The sequence below is a fragment of the Dunckerocampus dactyliophorus genome, chromosome 3, assembly GCF_027744805.1.
Source record: "Dunckerocampus dactyliophorus isolate RoL2022-P2 chromosome 3, RoL_Ddac_1.1, whole genome shotgun sequence".
Lineage (NCBI taxonomy): Eukaryota > Metazoa > Chordata > Actinopteri > Syngnathiformes > Syngnathidae > Dunckerocampus > Dunckerocampus dactyliophorus.
In genome coordinates, this window is record NC_072821.1 from 6,203,264 (window position 1) to 6,226,030 (window position 22,767).

The 22,767-nt window shown below is 41.5% G+C and overlaps 1 protein-coding gene across 7 annotated transcripts in view; it reads right to left on the reverse strand.

The window, feature by feature from the left end:
* LOC129179122 (protein unc-13 homolog C) overlaps nt 1–22,436 on the reverse strand; it is a 141,735-nt gene extending 119,299 nt beyond the window's left edge. For all 7 annotated transcript variants that reach the window (XM_054771972.1, XM_054771971.1, XM_054771970.1 and 4 more), the window contains exons 1-2: nt 21,945–22,436; nt 7,901–12,139 (exon numbers count right to left, since the gene is read on the reverse strand). In XM_054771972.1, the coding sequence (XP_054627947.1) occupies nt 7,901–11,966 (4,066 nt within the window). In that variant the 5' untranslated portion in view covers nt 11,967–12,139; nt 21,945–22,436. The remainder of the gene's footprint in view (nt 1–7,900; nt 12,140–21,944) is intronic.
* Nucleotides 22,437–22,767: the final 331 nt, after the last annotated feature.

The following is a 22,767-nucleotide window of genomic DNA, read 5'->3' on the forward strand; positions in this document are numbered from 1 at the left end:
AGACAGTGTAATAATTACATCCAGGCTCGCCTCCAGCCTCCACCTTTTGGCTTGCAGTTAGGACTACTTGTTTAATTTATCACGCAACATTCTTCCATCACACGTTCTTACACACTGACAGGTACGTGGCTGAGCCCGAATGAGGCTTGAGTGTAATTAGTAGTAAATTAATGAAGATTAACATTTTAGATCTCGCTCCACCCCGGTGGCATCGCACCTCGCGGTTGCGTGATTCATTGATGCGTTGAGAGGGAGCAGACTGCACATGGACCCTTTTGGAGCGGGGCGGACCAGCAGAGTAAGAACACAAACTTCACAACAATACGTGCTTTCACTTTTAGGTCCCCAAAGACCAGAAAACTCTGACGCCAGAAAATCCAATTGCTGTGTTGTGCTTGAATATGAATGAATATCAGTAAAAAAGAAATTTTTACTTAATTTATTTTTTTAAATTTTGTCTAATTTAATCATTTTCAAGCATAGAAATGGCTAAATGAAGTAAAATACAAATATAAGGCAAGGAGCATTCAAAAACGTTGGTCACTAGGGGTCAGTAATAGTTCGGAGAGACAAGCACCAAACTTGACTGCCGAAAAAACAGGATTTTATTGCAGGTTTAAATGATCTCACAGCAGGCACAATAATAATAACAACATAATCATAATCATAACATAGGCTACTGTTGCAGCCTTAACCCACGAAAAGCTAAAACTCAACTCTGAACCCCCGACATCACTTCCTTTTCTCCACACTGAACACATTTACTGTGACACACACGAGCACAAATTTGATTTATGTCTTCAACAGCTTATTTTCTCTGATTATACTGTATCTACTATATCTCGAGAATTCTAATAATATTAAAAACCGTATTTAGAAGATGGTAAACTAGGTTTTCCCTGCCATAACTACAAGAATATTACATTTATAAAGAAGGAATCCTGCTTCACGGAAATTCACTTATGGTGGCCGGGTCTGGAACCAATTAACTGCAATAAACAAGGTATTACTGTAATTGCGGCACATGCAAGCAAGCAAAATACAGTGAAAATGTTGGCGCTAATGTTGTATTCTGTATTGGGCATCGTGGTACAGCCTTCAGTTTAAAGACTGCCTTGGCTGTTCATGCTGGTTAACGCTGGGCAGGACAGGTCTTGGCTGTGCTGGTCTCTGTAAAGAAGTGGCGGTCATTGGGTTCAGATAAAATTGTGGGGCCATGAAACCCGCTAAAGAATGGTCTTCATGCTCTGTTACTCGCCCTGTGACTGACACTTCAGGAAGAGGAAACAAAAGGGGCAGAAATGCAGAAAACTCTCCTGCATTTAGTAGTGACAGCAGATAATTGGAAGATGTCAACGGAGGACATTTTCCAATACTGTAATCAGTAAGGCTATCAGCAAATAACACAGGCATAGATGAGTATGGTGGAAAAGTAGCATGCAGAGGTATTTTGCTACAGTAAGCTCATTTCATGTGAAATGAAAAGAATACTTTAGTACATAGCTCTGTGCTGCATTCCATGAGTCAATGGGCTCAAATGAAAAGAGAATTGATGTTCTCATCCCTTTTCCTTATCCAGACTTCAGAATGTAGTCTCTGAGAACATTATTACCGATCGCGGCAAGCAAGATGACAAATTGTTGAAAACATTTTCCGATATAACCTGTTGGCTTCTTTTTGAGTGCCCTGACTTCATTGTGTGGCCTTGTGCTGACACAAGCTTATTACCTCACATGGCAGCGCTGTGCTGTTGGGCTCAAGTGTTCAAGGTGCAGACGGATGTACTGCGCTGTAGGAGCCCAAAACAAGACGGTTGACTCAGCAGGGTGGCGAGCTGCAAAGCTAAAATTGAAGGTGGTGTGTTGATAGAAGAAGGCACAGGTGTGCTAATTGGACAGCTGTCACAAGTGCATGAGCACTCCAGAGTTTAATAGACCCCACTTCAACTTTGTGGCAGTTCGCCACAAGTCCATTTGAGATGGGGTGTTTGCATGGTAACTCCGCTTCTTAACAAACCAGCACTGCACCCTCCCCAGGCTCGATCCGGCATTCACACATCTTTACTCGAGCAGCTAACCACTGAGCCAAAAGCTCGGGGCTGTTGGGAGGTCTACACAATGTACTCTAAATATCTGTGACTATGAGTGTGTGCCTTGAAAAGGCGCTGCCTGGTGAGTGAAGTGTGACATCGGCGAGTGAGAGGAAAGTTGGCTGTCTTAGTGTAGCGGATGCCAGGATGCCTGTGCGTGTGTATACGTTGGTGAACCTCACTCCGTGAACCTTAAGAGTTGCGCTGGACGCCGAGTTGACAGTTTGGGTTTTTAGCTCGACGTCTAGAGCTCTCCACTCTCATTCCGATGGACCTTGTTTCAAGCCCACAGCGATGCACTGGGCTGGTTGAACCAGGCGGGATACATTAGCTCATGTTTGCCTTCTGAGTGTGAGTGACTGGGCATCAGTTGTTGCTGCGTGTTAATAAAGCGATTCAAAGTGCATCAGAGGCTGTGTCTCTTCTTGACCACTTTACAGTACTATTGCACATCCACACAAGCTGGCATCTATCTACAGACCACAACTGACTTGGTCGCACACTGTAAGGCATCTGTTCATCAATACAATGATATTAAAAGCAATTATGCAAATGAGATGATGACATCCTCTACACGTGCCCTCCCCGGAACACACCGCCACAGTTAAAACTGCAGAGCTGCGGGGAACAGTAGACTGGGTTTGAACAGCAGGCCTAAAGTAACTATATGTTCACACTGCCAGCCCCAAATCTGTTTTTTGTCATATTCTGCAGTAACAGCAGCAAAAATTTGATTTTTGCAAGACACATCGGTGCAAATTGGATTTCTACAGATTGCTTCTGAAGTCCGGATGCTCTGGTCTCTCAAATCGAATATCGGAGTGGAGTGTCTGTGAATTGCAACAGACCCGTGCCCAAGGTAAAAACATTTTTGCCCACCACCGGGAAAAAAAAATCCCTTGGCAGATGTAATTAAATGCACTGTTGTCTCTTATAATGCAAACTACTTCCATGGTAGATGTGTTAGGGACTTCACATCCATTCGCTGTGAATGCCTGCCAGTCATTAGTGAGTTGGTAAAAAAACAACAACTTGTGCCTCCCTCAGGTGACTCAACCGCAACTAAAAGGAAAAGGCATGAATTCATCGTGTACTTATGTGTCAGCTCAGCCTTTTCCCACAACTATGACTAAACATTTGCATGTGGCTGCCGTGAGAGTTTATTTTTAATAATTTTTCAGACAAAATAGAAATCCCTCTTGGGACCTAATTTCTTGTCCTCAATATCATGTATGCAACAAATACGCTGTGGTGCAAGGAAATGCAGAGGCTGACGTACATAAGAACTCAACAAAACGGCCAAAGGTAACTTCCTGAAAACTCTTTGAAAGTTTGCTCATCCAAAGTTGCACAGCATAAAATGCACAGAAGCGCCTGTCCCTGGTGAAAAGCGCTATATTTTGAATCAGCCTAATTTGAAATCCGAGGGTATCACCATCACAAAACCAGAGGCTCTTCTCCACCTTTAACAGCATTTTTCATAGCCACACTTTCCTAGGAATGATGCACTAAGCATAAAGAGGGGTGTACCTCCGTCGTTCCTCCCAGGAGCAAGCGGCAAAACTTCACTAGCAGCAGACCTCTATAAATATTCCAAGCAAGGCTGACCTGGTTACAGAATGCCCTTGGGAGTGTGAATTAGCATCTGAATACAGACACTGCTGTAGCCAGTTGAAGACAGGCCTGGCAGGAGTGGCAGCACTGCTGAGACTCTCTTCACAGCTCGCACACAGACCAGCCAACACGCTTCAGAGCACACGCATGATGAGCAAACACATCAGCTACATGAGATGCAGGCATAAAGCTAATGAGGGGGGAAGTATGCATGTGTGCACTTTCCAATTATGGCCTTTTTGGCCATATGTAGTAAGATACAGGACTGTCTTCAAAGTGACGAAAAAAGAGTGCGCGAGACAAGAAATGAAAGCATTCAAACACTGCCTTCTCCAGACATTTAGTATGGTGGAACCTACAATATGCAATTTGACCAACATCTCTGAAATGTGCTGTACAGTGTTCCCTCGCTCTATCGCAGTTCACCTTTCGCGGATTCGCTGTTTAACGGATTTCTTTTTTTTTTACTACAGCGTATGAATGCTGTTACAGGCCGAGCCTGTGCCTTTAAGAAGAATTGCATTGTGTTGAGTGTCTCTCTCTTCCCTCTCTTGTCTGTCTGCGCCGCCCATTGTTTTCTGCATCATTACTGGTTGTAGACCATTGTCAATCAATCTTTTTTGTGCCGTCCTGCCAGGTCTCCTGTGTCATTGCTATTGCTTGCTTGCTAGCCTGTAAATGAATCTGCAGTTTGTCTGCGGAAATATGTTTTAACAAGAATACAAAAAACGCTACAGTACACATAAACCGCACATAATAGCAGAAAGATCAGTTAGTGTAGTTAACATCAAAGTATGGACTCATTTTGGCTTTCATAGCATGGAAGACAATGCTGACTTTGCAGTATGGAAGAAGTGTATGACAAAAATAGGACACACGGACGGCAAAAACTGCCCGGTAAGAGAAATGTTTATTTTGGTATTCAAATGCTAAATGTTGTATTATTCAGTCAAGTGATGTGTGTTTAGTTTATGCTGTTTATTGCCAAAATTGCCGTGCTGCTCAATCTTATCCGGGTCATTCTCTGTCTCTTTCTGGTGAATACGTCACTACTGCCGTGCTACACTGAATATTTATTTGTGTTATGCTTCTACTTTATAGAGTTGATCTACTTGGGAGACATGAGATGTTGTGTTTTCTGAATGACTTTAAAACAAAGGCACTGTTTGTAACAAAAATCACATTTACTCTTATATCGCAATAAATCTGTCTCATTCTTTTTGCAGCATTGCTGTTTGTATTCTGGTGGGAATATGCTATAAAAATTCCATCCATTTTCTATCCCGCCTTTCCTCATTAGGGTCACGGGTAAGCTGGAGCCTATCCCTGCTGAATGCAGCAAAATACAAACTATGAAGTTATTTATTTATTTTTTTGTGTCACCCTATCACCGAGACATTGTCTTTATCGCGAGCCATGTATCGTGAGGTACCCTGAGATTCCCAGCCCTACTCCCAATATTTGATGCGGCCCAGCTTCACCCAGATTCTACCTCCAGTGGCCCCCAGTGAAATTGAGTTTTAAAGACCCCTAGTATACAGTATGCATGCTGAAGAATTCATACAGAACTAAGGTGTTAGACTTAAGACCTTACTTCAGAGAGCCCTGCAGTTATAAATGCATATTCACTAGTACAGTGGATCCCCACACATACAGTAACACAGTTAAAAAGTACAGCATATGTGTACCACTTTTGAAAAAGCCCACAGTTTTTACATGTGAATGTCTATTCACATGTACTCCTGGGACAGTTGTTTCACTCTGCTTCATTGATCACCATGATATTAAAATCCTATCTCCCCCACTATTGTTTGCTAACTTGCTAGCAACTAGTGATGTCCTGATCTGATCTTCAGGATCGGGATCGGCTGCTGATCCGCTGTATTTTGAAGATCGGATAATATCGGCTTCCACCACGAGATCGGGCTGATCCCGTTGCCGCGTTACGTTCGTAACTCTGAGCCACAGCCAACGCAGTGCAGTAATGTGCCTCAAAGCTGGTTGCCCCTAGACTCCCACCACCTGCAAGAAGAAGAAAACGCAACACCACCATGCAGACATGTCCGCGGTGAAGTTAGTTTCACGTTGGATATTTGGCTCCATAGCTACAGCGATAGTTCCCCTTTTACTGTGTCTGGACTGCTGTGCCACGTGGTGGCCAGTGGTGGCCACCCCACTGGCCATCTAGACATTCCAGGTATCAACATCTTGCCACCGTTATGTGAGTAATGGTCTCACCTTGGCCACCCCAATTAAAAAATTGTCTGGCTGTGCCACTGCTTGCACAAGTAGTGCTGTTCTAACCGCTAGTTGTTTATAGTCGGGACAGTCAATAAATTACTATTACGCTGAAGCTAGTTTGTTAAAAACATGTCATATATTCTAAATCACACCACAAATTTATCTATAACCATGTCAAAGGATTAGTCCTACCATAAAAGTATTTTGCACGCCCATTTTTTCCAGTTTTATCCTTTATTTGATGGTCTTTTTTATTGGGTGGATCATTTATTGTATTAGGGACCTGACACACAGAGGTCTGTTACAAAAGCCAAACAATATTGTTGGTCATGCTGTGTAACAAAAAAGTAAGTTCAGCAATACTTTAGTTGCATTATTTTTAATGCAATGAAGAGCTACTTTCATAACCATATTCAATTCCACAAATTCATGGTTGTAACAAAAGCTTATTATTAAAAAAAAAAGGATTTGATCAGAAGCCAAAAAATGTGGCTCGAGACATCCCTACCCGCAACATTTGATACACCGTTTTCAGGGGGCTCTGTGTCGCAGTAGCATCTCTCTAGGTTACCAGTGTGTGTGAGACAAGAAGAAAAGCTTGTGAAAAAGTTGCCAACTCCTGAAAAAGAGTCACCTCCAGGTTTTATGTATAAATCTCAAGACCTCCGAATATACCTTTTTCAGTGTTTTTTTCCACGGAAAAAATAATTTCTTGTATTCAGGTCTTATATATGGATGAATCTTAAGCACATCACTGTTATGTGTGAGTGATAGGAAGGAAAACTCTGACTCGCTTGGGGCGAAGTCATTTGCCACCCACCATCTGTTGGTTTGCGTTTATAAATTTCTCTACCCCTGAATATAAGAAAACCTGACAATCAGATTTTTTTGTAGGAAGAAAAATATATTTGTGTCAATATGTTACTTGGAAATTAGACAACCACCAAACAACATGTAGATATTTGGCGCTTACTGTACCGTTAGACACTGTTTGGTACAGTGGAAACGAGCAGTGACAATGTCCAAGACGAAGACATTGATCACTCCTCAGAATATGATTAAACTATTCAAACTGTGTGCCAGCAACCGAGGGGGAAAAGCCAAAAGTCAGTGTGTATATATACAGTGTATAACCGCTCGCACATTTTCTTTACGAGTCATATGCCCGGAATCCACTGCATGCCTCACCTCGCACATGCAACACTGAGGAGTGAGTCAATCTGTCAATGAGTCACTTCTGTCAGATTGACTATTCCGTGCTAGCCGGAAAAGGCAACATGAATTCATAAAACGCACTGTCAGAGATTGCACTGGTTCTGTATTAAGGTTAAATGCATGTTTTGAACTTGTGGATAGGGGTATTACATCATACGGTAGATTGAACCTAAAACTCTCTTGAAATTAAATAAGATAAACTATCACAACACCATTTATGTTTGATACTGTACAATTAGACCCTGGATTGCTCTAATGTGTTCTCATCCCATGGCACCAAATAATGGACCATTTAACTTATTATCACATCTCTTCCGTTTTACTCCCAAATACAAAGCAATAGATGCCTATGTTAGAACATGCTCCATAGTCAGTTAGTAGTTCCTAGTGTTTTTGACATATTTTTAATTGCAATTGATGAGCAATTATACTAATACATGGTAAGTAAAGGCTATGGAAGATCTGGAGACCGAGCCTATCCCAGCCAACATTGGGCTACAAAAGTTAGTAACAGGGCACAAATACAGAAACAAACATTTACACTCACATCTGCAATTATGGACAGTTTACAGTCCCGATTAACCTAACATGTATGTTTCTGAGCTCTGGGAGGAAACCAAAGTAGAAACCCTGAGTAAAAACGTATGCACAGGAAGACATGATGTATACTGCACAAAGAAATTATATGCTTTCAAGCCATATTTTGTTAAAATAATACTTCTAACAAAAATCAAAGCCTACCTCCTGCCAGGATCTGTTGCTCCAGTTCAGCCATCTGTTTCCGATAGGCCCTCAGAGCAGCTTCCTTAAATGTTGGTCGTACCCGCTTCTTTGCCGGTGCTTCTGCAGGCTTCTCCTCTGGAACATTTTTGTTTTCATTCTCTTCCTGCTGCTCCTCCACTTTTTCTGACACCTCAACAGTCTCCTCAAATATCTCCTCTATCTCCTCGATCTCCTCATCTGCCTCCTCCATTTCCTCTGTTATATCATTGTCCTCGGTCTCGTCGGGTTCTTCCACATCCAAATATTCCACCATGGCATCATATTCAGCTGTAGCCTCAGTCTCATTTGTTTCATACTCCTCGCTGTACTCCTCATCGTACTGCTCGTCCAAACTGCAGTCGTACTCCAGGACATGCGCCTCTTGACTTACGTCATTGTATCTTGTCACACTAAAATCTTGAGAAGAGTCAAAATCCTGAGCGACATTGTCCTGAGAGGGCTGAACATCCTCATTTCCATCATTGTCCTGAGAAGTCTCACATTCCTGTGCGAGCTCTCCACTTTCATTCACATTAGACCGGTTTTCCAAATTAGCCAGTACCTGTTCCATCACCTCAACATAGTGTGTCTCGTTGTCCACTGATTGTTCAGCAGCTTCTTCCTCTGGAGCCACCTTCGCCTCCTCTGCTTTGTAGTAAATGGGTTCTTTGTGAGGAGGTGAGTCCACCGTTGAGGCTGAGTTGTTACTTGTAGAGGTGGACAGTGTGCGGAAACGCCCCATGAAAGATGATGAAGAGTTTGCAGGTTCTTCAGGAGGTGGAGGAGTATTCTGAGGACCAGACTTCCATACAACCTCCAGAGCTGATTTTGCCCTTTGCAGTGTAGAACCAAAGCCAAAACCGAATGACTTCTCACTGAGGTCTATACTGAGCCTACTACTCCATGACTTGGGAACCTCTTCCATCTTCTCTGTTCGGATCTCACTTTGACTGCGGTACATTGTTGTAGATTTACCTTGATTTTGGTGAAAGCTATGATTTACATCTATTTCAGGAAATGTTTCCTTAGGAACAGCTTTTGAGGCTTCCTTGGGGGTAGGAACCACTTTAGGAACCACTTTATGGGCATCTTGAGAGACTATTTGTGGTGGGGCTGCTTTAGGTGTTTCTTTGACAGGCACCTGAGAGGTCTCTTTCAGAGCTGCTCCTGGCGTCTCTTTAATTGAAAGGCTAGAATCCTTTTTAGGGGTCACTTTATTATTAGTCTCCTTATGTGGTACATTAGATATCTCTTTTATGGGTACTTTTGCAGCTTCGTGGCTAATTTCCTTAGCAGTAACTTTTGGAGCCTCTTTCGATGCCACTTGTAGTGATTCTTTAGCACTGACTATCGGTGACTGTTTAGGGGACTCTTTTGGGGAGTCTTTAGGGGACTCTTTGGGAGTGGAGGCTGGACTCACTATTGGGGTAATTTTAGGGCTCTCTTTTGGTGACTCTCTTGGACTTTCTTTCGGTGTCATTGCCTGACCAACTTTTGGAGCTGCTTTACTGAGTTTAACGGTTTCACTGCAAATTACCTTAGAAGGTACTTTTGATGATTCTTCAACAGTGGATTTTGAGGTGTATTTAGTTGTAGGTTTTGGGCTGTCTTTGGGGAGGGACTGAAGGGTCTCTTTAGCTGTGGATTTCCTCTCTCTTAAGGAGTCTTTTGGAGTTGCATTAGTTGCTAATTTAGCTGAAATCTTTGCGGACACTTTTGTGCTTTCCTTGACCTGTATTTTGTTGGTTTCATCTTTTGACCCAAGTTTAGTTTGTCTGTTTGTCACTTTAGCTGTTGCTTTGGAGATGTCTTTCGATGGTACTTTTACACTCTCTTTTGCTGTCACCTTGGCACTGTCTTTCGACTGGCGGACAGGTGCTTTGACAGACTCTCGTTCTACGTTGGGAGGAATGATGTGGGTGGTTATTGGTGGCAGAGAGGGTTCTCTGTCCAGCATCATAAACTCCTCCTCTCCTTCGAATTGTAAATCAACTTCTTGGCATTTAGTGATATTCTCTGGAAAACCAGGAATGGTTGACGGGTCGAATGGACTGCTGACCTCTATGGATGCTTCCAAGCCGGAATCGGCTCCTTGCTCTGCATGATGCCAGTCTTTCCAAGGTGATAGGTCAGCTTGCAGAGACAACTGGGAGCCACTGTAGTGGCTTCTGTCCCCAGACATGCACACCATTCCATTGCTCACCCCACTGTCAACCGTCTCTGTTGTCTCCATTTCATTGTGTTCATAAGGTTGATTCTCGTGACAGGTGCTAGCATACCAGGAGGAGGCCATATCCTCTTGTTTTCTCTGCCACAGTTCCTGATCTGAGGAGGACAAAAGCGAGCAGCCATTAGCCCGTGTAAAGTACTGGCTCTCAGAAAAGTCCTCTGAGTACGACTGGCAAAGTTTGGAGCAGTCTGATTCAGAACGACTGAGTTTAGGTGTGGAATAGTCGCTCTGAGAGAGCCAACCAGAAGTCACATCAGAATAGTAAGCCTTCCCGTGCTTGTCGGGGTCATAGTATGACTCATCAGCATAGTGTACTGCACCTGAGTAGCCTGCTTCCTCCCCCCCTGGCCGGCTATGTTCATGGGATCGCCTTTTCTCTGATTTACTCTTGTGAGCAGGTTTTGAAATCACCATTGCATATTTATTTCTGCTTAATTCATCTAATTCCTTATCACTGTCCATGGAATCCCAGTCATCACTCTCTACTACTTTATCCTTCCCAGATACCTTTATATCCATACTTTCATAGGTTTGTGAGGAGGACATTGTTTTGTCTTTTCTCTCTTTTCCGTCATGAGTTAAGCTATCAGTGGAAACTGTAATACCGGTTCCTTTAAGTTTATAGCATTTTTTCAAGACTAAATCCCTGTCTTGAGGTGTTGCAAATATAACTATAATAGGACGGGGTTTTGAATTAGAACATTCTCGTTGTTGTCCTAACCTGTGAGCAAGCTCGATTTTAATGGTTTTATGGGCGTCAATGAGACCCATTTTGTCTTTTAATAATTTATATATAAGATGTTCTGTTTTCTCTGACCTTTCTTCTGGAACATTGAGAAAACGCAAGGTTGAATTATTCGCCTGGTGGCTAATTTGTTTTATATAGTCGTGGATATCACGTGTTTCCCTTCTTGACTGGACAAACCCTGAGCGTAATTGCTCAATCTCACTCTGAACTACTTCCACGCTGCTTGAGATCTCATCAATGGAGCTCTTTAGGGCGTTTACATGACCACGTAGCTCAGACAGTTCTGTCTCTATCTGGCTGATCCCCTGCAGTTCCTTGAAAATCATCTCCATGACATCCTGTGTCTGACTGATGCAACCCGTAGAGGAGGAGCCGGGCTCCAGGGTTGAGCTTTTTTGCTGCCGTCCTGCACGGTCCAAGGACTTGCTCCGGATACCAAGGGTTTTTCTCCAGTTGCTCACCTCGGAGTCCGAGGAGACACACTCCTGACTTTTCTTCCATTTTCTCAATTTGCGAAGAGCACCCAGCCGGAGAGTGTGTAGACTGGAGCGTTCCACTCGTTCACCCTCAGAGCTCCCATCAGAGGGGGCCAAGCTGATGAGGCTTTTCCGGTTCCGTCTGACTGGCATAGTGTGCGATTTATGCTCATCCAGTTTCCGGATAGGCTTCGTGTCACTCAGTGTTTCAGAGTAGCTACTGTCAATCGAAAGAACCTCTGGAAATATGCTCTCATTATTATTATTCAAAAAAGGGGCGGTTTTAGGGAGTCCATTTGCGATAGCCACGCGGTAACTGAAAGTAGGCGACAGAGATGAGCAGTCGTTCTTGCTGTCGTCTTCTTCCAGCGATATGTTACGTGCTGAGGAGCATTTGGAGATCTTTTTGACTGTGGTCTTCACTGTGGTCGTCAAAGTCGGATTGTGTGCTAGCGAGTCTGCGGTCGATTTTGGCTCTTTATTTTTACTTCTCTCTTTCTTCTTGATTGGGTTTGCCAATTTCTTTGTAAACATTCCTTTGCAAATCTTTTCAATGTACGCTGATATAATCTTGATTAGGGCAGAAACCATGGATGGCAACCCTGAAGACTCTTTGTTATTAAGAGAAAGAGTACATGGAGAGTACAGCGGCGATACGATGAGCCCTATCGCAGCTTGCTCTTCTGGAATGCAGTCTTCTGATGGCGAAGCCACACTGTGAAGCAACTGGGTGCTATGTTTAAATCCAATAAAAGAATGTGTCCCTGAAAATGAAAGAGAAAATCATTAAAATGGTTGGCACAGTAATCATATCATGTATTCATTCAGTTGAACAATTTGTCAAGTAAAATGAATGAAAAATGTCATGAAGAAACACAATTGTGAAATGGCATTCATCTTGTGATGATTGTCTAAATACATTTTTTAAGACAAATGATGTGGCTGCAGTGCAGTACTTTCCATATATTGATTCTAATAAGGACTGTGAACTAATTATGAGCTAATTAAAGATTGAAAGTTAATGACCTGTGCTACCAAGTCATGTTGATGCGAATGGAATGGCTCCCGTGCTGGACTCAATCACGTGTTCATAATGCACGTGTGCAGCAGACTGTATGGTTTTCACAAAGGTGTCGTGTGGCGCCATGCCATATAATGTTAAACATTTAAACTGGCGGTGACTGTGTTTACCAAAGAGAGAAATTGACCAAGTGAGCCAAAAGTGTGTCATCCAGAGGTTTTTTTGACAGCTGCTCCACATTAGTCCCGGGATGTCCAGCTGGATGTGACTTGCGTACATCACATGAGCTGTGAAACACAGACTTACGGTTGGCAGACAATAGCGTGTACATTTACATGTAGTGCCTCATGTAATGGTTAACGCGCTGTACTGTATGATAGACGGGAAAGAAATTATGAATACTTTCATACACATTGGAAGAACACAAGCTGCTTTCAGATTTGGAAACACTTGTTTCTATAGGAATGAATGGAAATAGAATCCATCAGTTTTAGAGTCAGTGTCACATGACGCCTGTTTGATTTCCAATTTCTGCCTGCAACTTTAGAGGGATATTTTTTCCAAAAACTGTTGTTGCATCCCCAATTGTTCTTACTGTGTTTACTAAAATGTTTGGAGTGATAGCATGCAGTTAGCCATAACAAAATACGGTAGAGCAGTGACTAATTTAGAGGGCATTCTATTTAAACCTGACAGAACTCCATAACAATAAACATTCGTTTGGATCTGTCCTGACATTGCCAAACTTGAGTGCCTCCACCCAGAATTTTAAGTCTTACTCAATGCATGCAAAGACTAAAAAAAATACTGCAATAAAATTGTTGGATTCTGCTTAAGGGTTGTTCCTGACACCTTTTAGTCGGTCCGTGACGAGTTAACCCATTAACTTTACTCCTCAAGGGCCGCTACTTTCAATTTCAAACATCCTGAAGCCCCTCCAGTCATAGTCCACCTACACAACTCTTCTCAGTTCACTAACTGACCTCCTCTGGAGACAGTGTGGGCACAAATGGTACTTGACTGACGTCTCCCATATAATGTTCTTTTTTTGCCCTTATTGCATCTGAGTGTCTGGCTTTTTACGTCATTAACATTGTATTATTTTTTAGATATATAACTGTGTCTATTACGGTCTGAAACTTCACTGTGGAACGTCATTTTACTAGCCAGCCTAATCAGAAACACCTTTGAGGGTTTGAAGGTCCTTTAACTACATTTGCAAAGCATTTTCTTTGGACTGTTTATTGGGAGACGGCCCCATGGCAGTGAAAATGGAATTAAGCTCACAATTTTGATGGGAATCAAGTTCTAATCTAGTGCTGATGCTCTGACTTTTAGTAGAATAGATTTAATAATGGATGGCCTAAAGTCTTTATTTGGAATGGCCGTAACAGTTGTTACTGTGTTGAAGTGATTGTTGGATAATTGTATCAACAAGGTAATTGAGGAAAACTGGAGTGCACCACTTGGCTGCAACCAGCAGAGGCACTGTTAATTTAGTTGCTGATACAGTTGCAACAATTAATTGGTGATTCATCTCTGATCCAATTAATCAATAACCTTATTTTGGTATTCAATTAATCATTTTTTTTATTTAAAAATGTAAATGATTCTCAAATGTGAGTATTCTGTAGTTTCCTTAGTCATACATGAAAGTGGACCTATGATCTTTGTGTTTGAAGCAAAACAAGATATTCACACACATTTGCTTTGGCTTTAGAAAACAGTGATAGACATTTTTGCCTTTGTTCTGATACAGTATGTTGCGGACCAAAACACCGCCTGTTTGTGTTTGGTTCATATTGTCATTAACATTTTGTTGACATTTCTCTATTGTGCACCACATCCCAACTCACAACCCAACACCCACACGCCCCACCATCTCCTCCTTTCCTCTCCCCCATATTCTTCGCCCCAAGGCCATCACCCTATAGTCCACCCCAATAGTTCATAGCAACAATATAACTCATAGTCCATTACAGTATTGTCCATACACGTCCCATACTTAGTCCAGATGATTAAAGCCTTCTGTTTGGCCTGTGTCCTGCATATTCAGATGTCCTTTGTCCAGCGAACATTCCCAACAGGCTATTCTATAATTCTATAAAATAAATAAATAAAATGAATGAGTAAATTAACTACTGTGTGACAAGTAAAACACCATAATATAATAATCATAACAATATATAACACGCCAAATCAGATGCATAGCTTCGGCATATACGTTAATTATTATCATTCTAACTATATTCCTGTCAAAATGATAACAGAACGTCACACAAATTCTAAACTATTTCCTCCATTTTCTGATATAAAGTGGTACACATCCTAATCATTTATAAGACATTCATTCAAAACCTCCTACTCTAGCCATCTCCATCACCCATTCATGTTTGGTTCATATTGATTTGGTCCGTTTATGGCCCAACCGATTACTTGATTAATCGAAACAACAAGCTTCAGATTAATCGTCGTTGCAGCCCTAGTTATTAGTTTTGTTGTCTGAAGAAGTGCAGGCTTACAACATGTTTTGGCATACCACAGTAAAGAAAGGCATTCCTAGCAAAATATTGGCATTATTATTCCCATTATAATCTTAGTAAGGTGCCTTTCCAAATATGCATGCATAATAATAACTTCAGTTTGACCAGACACTACTCATATTCTTCCTCTTTTAGGGACCTGTAAAAGTGTGAATTTGGAATTAAAAAATAAATCTGTCAGTATTTATACTTCCAATTTACTACAGCTTTAATTATTAAAAAAAAATACAAACTGCTGCCAGATAATTCTGCAATAAATCAAATTCACAGATAAAAAATATGAATAATAGCAAATAAATAAATATTAAACAACATATAGTGCCTGTTTATGTTTAGAAAAGTGCAACAGTGCAGACAAGTGCAACAGTGCCATATTATTTTACTTTCACGAAATTAAAGTTCCTTATTGCTGAAAGTGCAGCATTAACAGTCCCAGCTTCTAGCTGTACCCTCGTTCCTGACCTCTATTAAGCAGTAAAAAAATTGACCTTAGGGTCTGATGGTTGGCCTTGTCTCACAAGGGACATAACTGGACTCTAGCTATACCCCATTTATGCTGGTGTAAGCCGTCATGACTGTAAATTACTAATTATATAACTACTATCAGGGTTTCCGCTACATCTAATGGATCGCGGCGGGGCACCGCAGCTCAATAAAGCTACCACACCTTGGAAATGAGTTTTTTTTTGTTTTTTTTTATGTGAAAGCAATGTTAAGTAATACAGCGTATGAATGGACATATATGCTATATCAGAGGTGCCCAGTACGCCGATCGCGAAGGTAGGTGTGTCACCTACATAATAACCGTTACTTCGTAGATGTCATATGACATCAGTCAGCTGACATTAAGCCTCCTCCTGATTCGCTCTTGTGCTATTCTACTATTCTGATGACCTGTGAACTTCGAAACTGTGAATGCAGTATAGTCGTTGCAAAGTTTGCTGGTTAGATTTTATATATGCCCTATGTTTTATAGGGCATTTTTGATTTTGTTTGTGTGCACCCCTGATATACATGTACAATGCACATAAATACTCATATTTATAAATAAATTAATGTATATATTCTCTTTATATATAGTAGAAGGTACTGTAGATCTTTGGGACAAAGTAGTTCACAGGCTGAAAACGTGTGAGCACCCCAGTGCCATATACATATATACATATCTATCAAATATTATAATGTTTCACTACACTTTATTTTGAAAAACATGCACCGGAATGACCTGTCTGCCCTGTTGGCACTTGACAGATAATGAGTGGAAGAAAAGGCGGAGAGAGAAAAGTGTTTAAAGTGAATGAATGCATTTACTGTTCAAGCTTGTGAAAACGACCCTAATGTTGACATTATTACCAACAGTAAATTTTAATGTTTAAAAACAAATTCCTGCCACAGCGACGCAGCAGCGGCACGACACCATGCAACCCACCACCACGGCTTCAAAAATCCTAGGAGAAACCGTGAATATGACTAATTTGTGGTGCCTCCTATAGGTTATGTTCGAAGTGCTTTGGAAGACATGCTTCCATGCCTGTAATACAGATATCCTCGAAGTTCTATCATCATTAGACAAATGGTCAATGACTTATGGACAATTAGTTGCTAAGTCCCACCTGTCCCCCTGCAAAGATGTTTTGTTTCATGGCAGTTTTTCAACCAATCTTGCTCAAGTTTTACAGAATTTCATGGTGTTTTGGTTAAACTGAAGTTACAGGCGCTGTTTTCAAGTGTGCACTGAGGTGTGTGAGAAATTTAAAGTCAGTCCGACTAACGTGGCATTAAATTTTGGGTGTTAATAACAGCGCCACCATGTGGGGTATTTGTTAGAGAAATAAAAGCACAGTTAACACAGTAGGGGTGCATGTTTGGACAAATGTTCAACCTTCTGTGTGCAGTACATACAGCACAGTCAGGAACCTTGCCGTCATCTTTGATCTCGATCTTTCCTTTAGTTCCCAAATACGACAAGTGTCAAGAACAGCTCTTTTTCACCTACAAAACATAAAAAATCCAATTTCCTGCCACTATCACATACCAAAAAGCTTGTTCCTGCTTTTGTGACCTCCGGCCTGGATTATTGTAACTTCCTGTTAATAGGTTGCTCTAATGAATCATTAAAGACCCTTCAGTTGGTCCAAAACACCGCTGCACAAGTCCTAACCAGAACCAGAAGAAGAGATCGTATCTCACCCATAATAACCTCACTGCACTGGGTACCTGTAAAATTTGGAATTGAGTTTAAAATTCTCCTTCTTACATATAAAGGTGGCCAGGTCAGGCACCAGTTTATCTTAGACAGCTTCCAGTGTCCTATCAACCCAGTAGAACACTGTGCTCCCAGAATTTACGCTTACTTGCCACTCCTAAAATTTTGGAAGGAGAATGGCAGATCGAGCCTTTAGTTGTAATGCGCCTCTGTTATAGAACCATCTCCTGAGTCAATCCAGGGGGCAGACATCCTGTCTCTATTTAAAAGCAAACTCAAAACTCACCTTTTTGCCAAAGCATATAGTTAGACTGACCCCTTTCTCCTGGTACACCTCCCTGTTCCTTGGACGAAGATAAAGACTGTTTTCTCACTTGATCTACCGTCTATCCCTCTACTCTATTTTTTCTATGCTAACCCAACCGGTTGAGACAGACCGCTGCCCCACAGAGCCTGCGATCTGTTGAAGGTTTCTTCCCCAAAGGGAGTTTTTCCTTGCATCTGTCGCCAAGTGCTTGCTTATGTAGGGTTCAGTTGGTTTATCTTTTTATTTGTGGCGGAGCGTGATCATGGACCTACCTCATGTGTGTAAAGTGCCTGGAGACAACTTTTGTTGCGATTTGGCTCTTTTAGAATAAAATGAATACAGTGACTACATTCATGCAGGTTGCTACCCAAAGTGGACTCCAGTATAAACACATTTATTGACTTGTTTATAATCTGTGATTGTTAGGCATCGCTGATAGGGCATTTTTATGAACACAATGAATAGACATGACACTCTAGTAACACACCTCCATTAACTAATCACCCTATTGTAGCTTTATTGCCAACCAACTGTTTAGCTGCCCAGCTGCAACTTTACTGTTTTGCCTCACTAACTCATTCATCGTATTCCAATAAAAAAATCCTCTAAAACACTAATCACCTGACCAGCTCTCTGGTACCAAATGGGCAAACACAATCTCCGAAGGGCAGAACAGGTTGATTGCCAATTATCCATCAAACAACCTCCAGTATGAGAGTGTTATTGACACCTCCCAAAATAGACATTCCTGGTTAGGCGTAAATAAATCCTAGCAGTGAAGCAAACACACTCTGTTGTTTTGTTAAAAAAATAAAAAAATACAAGACCTACGAGCCAAAACACATTTGCTCACTAAAAAGATGATAGCACTTGTGTGTCGTAGCTTCCCCCCAGGTGCCTAAAAAGTAAGTCAATACTGTTAATGGAATATTAAAATCCCTGGCTGACGGGTTGAAGTTAAGGGGAGAAATGCAGGGAATTACTGTACACGGGGCTTCAGTATCGGCTCTTTAAGATGCAAGGTGTCATCTGTTGAAATGAATGCTGGATCCTAATCCATTGTGACATCACTGATAATATCCTAAAGGAAACTATTATTATATAATACATGTATGTATATATATATATATATATATATATATATATATATATATATATATATATATATATATACACACAACATTTCTTTCTACACATAATCTGACAATCTGAAATAGGCAAGTTCCTTTTCATTCGTTTCCTGTATTGTAGCATGTGCAGTGAAACGAGAGTAATAATTGAATATCATCTGCACACTTGAATAACACAAAGTAATGAGCAAGAAAAGGGACACCCAAAGTAAGATAATGAGTGAAATGAGGTGAATTAAAATGAACAAAATGAAGGGAAAGCGGAAGGAATGGCTTGCTGCGTTGTCAATGAATCAACCATTTGGGCTACACACACACACACACACACACACACACACACAATCAATAGATCACATGTTCTGCTTTGACGAGGCCTGATGACTTACTTTTATAAATTTGGCTGAACAAAGTGCTGGGAATGTTCGCTACATGTTCAGGGAAAAGCCTTGATGCTCATGGATGAATGGCTTGAAAACACTATGTGACCTAATTCAGTTATCAAAGTAAAAAATAAGAATACAAAAAAAAATCTCCTGGCTTAAATTCTTCCTGGGAACGGCAGATCCAAAATATTTTTCCTTCACATGTCCAGCTGGATAAATATTCCATTTCCACCATTTGTCTTTCATATTCTAGATGGAAGGTTTGGAGGGGGAAGCAAAACCCCAATTGATGAAAAGCGGATTTTTTTTTTAGGTTAGCATCAAGTCCAAATCCTATTTTGCAGCCAGTCTTGTGATTGTTATAGAAATTGCTTTGTGGTGTGACACATGAACAGAAAAAAAGACTTAACAGGTCAACCATTATCACACAACACAGGTTGTCATGTACTGTGTATCCTCAAATAGTGACCGTCACTTCAATAGACACCACGCTTCAATTAGTTACGGGATGCATCATCCCTCATATAAAGCCCTCTTTCCCCGCCCACGGCCAAAAAAACAAGTGACTGACACTGTTGTTCACGTAAATGAATAAACTGCTGGTCCCGTTGAATTAATTTGCTAATCAAAACTTTTTCAGAATATATTAACTCATTCAATCCCAGCCATTTTTCACAATTTTGTCCAATTTTTCAAGGCATACAGAATATTGTGTTTCATGGCTATATAAACATGGAACACACCAAAAGAAAGATTAGCCTCCCGTCTTTCATCAGAAAAAAAAGTTTGTTTCAATCCTTTTCCGTTCTTTAGTAATCTGCAGTAGAACATACAGTAGGTACGTTTCAGGAAAATATAAGTTTCTGACTAAAGGGAGAAAAACATTTTTTTGTGAAAAGATACATTTCAAGCATAACTTTCACTTTTACACAATTTCTTTGCTTTTGTGACAGCTCAAATATCTAAACAACTACACCACAACATCAACAACACAAAAAAGGGTTGTTTTACATGAAAATAACAATTTATTTACGAATATAACACCAAGAACTATTTACAATTTTCACATTTGGAGCTGAACTGTGTGTGTGCGTGTGCATGCGTTAAAATATCCCTACAATGCGTAACCTTCTGCATGCTACACTCTCCACGTTCTTCCACTTCCTCCTTGCTGTCATGTATGTTTTTTCCATTTAAATTCACATGCTAAGCTCTTATCAAATGCACTTCTGCCACCTGTGGAGGTTTTTATGGCATAAAACTGTTCTGAAAGTGACATCTATTGCTGTGCAATTGCATTATCACCTCTTTTTGCCTCATGTGCAAAAAAACGTGTAAATACGTTTTTGGGATCAGGCGTTTGGGATTATAAAAACATATAACTAAGATTTCATTAATAAAGCATTGTGTTTCTTAGTTGAACACAGCCTTTTTGTAAAAAAAAATATATCGTCTCGTCCCATTTTCATGTAACTTCTCATCTCGTGAAATGAGTGTCTCGTGACACCTTACTATACATTGTTAAATTCTTTTTATACTTGTATAGCATCAAAGATTTAAAAATTACTCTACCGTAGCAATTCCCTCTCTACACATCCAGGTACGCTGTGTTGCACAGTGTTTCATTACTGATTTACCCGTATTAGACAGTAGTTAACTTATAGTTAACCGATAGTAGTTAACGGATTGTGTTCGACTTTAGAGCTTCCATTGTATTTATTCATCATGCAGGCTGGGGAAAAGATTTTTGGGATCAAACCAATTTCAGAAATGAGTTTCTGGCAGAGTGCAGGCCCTAGTGCCCCAGTTTTCTCTTTTTCTTCCGAAAACAAACAACAAGATGTTATTATTTTTGCCTGCCAGATAAAAGGAACAGTTTGAAATGCAAGGTTTTCATGAAACAGATGACACATCCATATACAGCAGATTTCTTTGGCCATACGTTAAAATTAGGTATTGAATGCACTTAAGAACATGTAATCTAATATTGCTTAGCTTTGTGGACCTGCAACTATTTAACTTCCTCCTCACTATTTATTACTTATTCATCATCCATGCTGAGGGAGGAAAAAGAACTATTGACTTATGAGGTCAAACCGGTCCAAAAATGACTGGCTTGCATTAGTGTGTGAAGAATTCCTGTGGTCCTAGTGCCCCTCCAATTTGAATCCGGAGAAAAGTCCAGAGGGGATCAGAAAAAACGGGGAGCACCTCATCAGCCACACCTACTCCTCCCTGAGCAGTGCTGCCGAAGGCCTGCTTCCCTAATGGCCAGGGACCCATTCCCTGCATTTCCCTAAGGAGAGCAATTTCAATATGTGCTACTCTTTAAAAAAAAAAAAAAAAAAGAGGCATGCTAACCCATTTCTCACTATTCTACAATCACACCAAATTGGGGTCATTCCCCCCACGCACATATTCAAAATCCTGGTGCAAATCTTTTACAAACAGTGTTCAGTGTTGTTACGTCATGTCTCCGAGAGCACATGACCACGGATTATTGCGTATGAGTGTAGATTAATGCACATGTGGGTGTGCACAGCTGCATGCACACACATGTGCATGATGGCTTTTTTTTTTTTTTTTTGCACCGTCGAGATAGGATAGGATGAGATCATGTGTGGACGTCTGTATCGTATTTACACGCCTGCACCCTCTGCAAGTCACATCACATTGTCACTCCTTATAAATCAAACAAAAACATGACCATTTTTTGTGAGGAGTGTGTCATGATTGCGCTCACATGCTTGCATGTGTGTGTCGTAATGCACGAGGAAGGGGGGGTGTAGAGGAGTATAGCTAGGCATGTGCACAATTTGGATTCAGAATTCCACACACTAAAATGATGATGGCCTCAAAGCAAGCATGTCATCAATGCGCTGACAGGGCCACAGAGAGGGGTGTGTGTAGGGAGGGGGCAACAGCAAGACATGGGATGAAGGCAGTCATTCACATGCATGAAGAAGCCCCCCAAAATACCTTATGTCAAGCTGATGCCAGTGGTGGTGGTTGTTGTAGTGGTAAGCGTAGCCCCCTGGAGCCGAGTCCCCGCGTTCAGTGATGGGCGATGCTGGCGAGTGGAGGTGAGGGAGCAGAGGGAAGAAGGAAAGGAAGGGAGGGGAGGGATGACGGGAGGGAGGGGGATATAGAGGGCGGCTCGGTGCGCAGCTGCCTGCTCACGGAGGATCTCACAGCAGCATCGCTTCGCGCCCGTCAGACACCGCATCCCGCAGCTCACTCCGCGCACGCCTCTCCTCCTCCATGCCCACTGTGCACCCCCTCCTCAAAAAAAAAATCCACTGGGGTCGCTCCCTCTTGCCTGACACCTGTGCTCGTAGCGCTGGGTGTGGGTAGTCCAGAGCTGGATGCAGGCTGGTAATGATGATGGTGCTGATGGTAGTGGGGAGGCAGACTGCAGCCAAGATGATGCTGCTGCTGCTGCTCCTCCTGGCTGCCCAGACTGAGGCTCTGCTCCCCCGGCTTGAGAATATCTGTCCCCTCCCTTCTTGCACAAACCTCACTCCCTCACCATCTCCCCCCTTCTCCCGCTCACTCGCTCTCTCTCGCCACCCTTCTTTCAGAAGGATGCAAAAGGCGCGCTCATATTGAGTACAGCCCCCAAAAAACGCTGCACATCTCCATGCAAAAGCAAAATGATGTAATGGATCAATGGACACACATGTGTGCACGAATATATGTTGCTTTAATAATTTATTTATTGTATGTAAATATGTAATTTATTAGTCATTTACAATTACTAATATATTATAAATTGTTGACAAATATTTACTATCAGTTATAT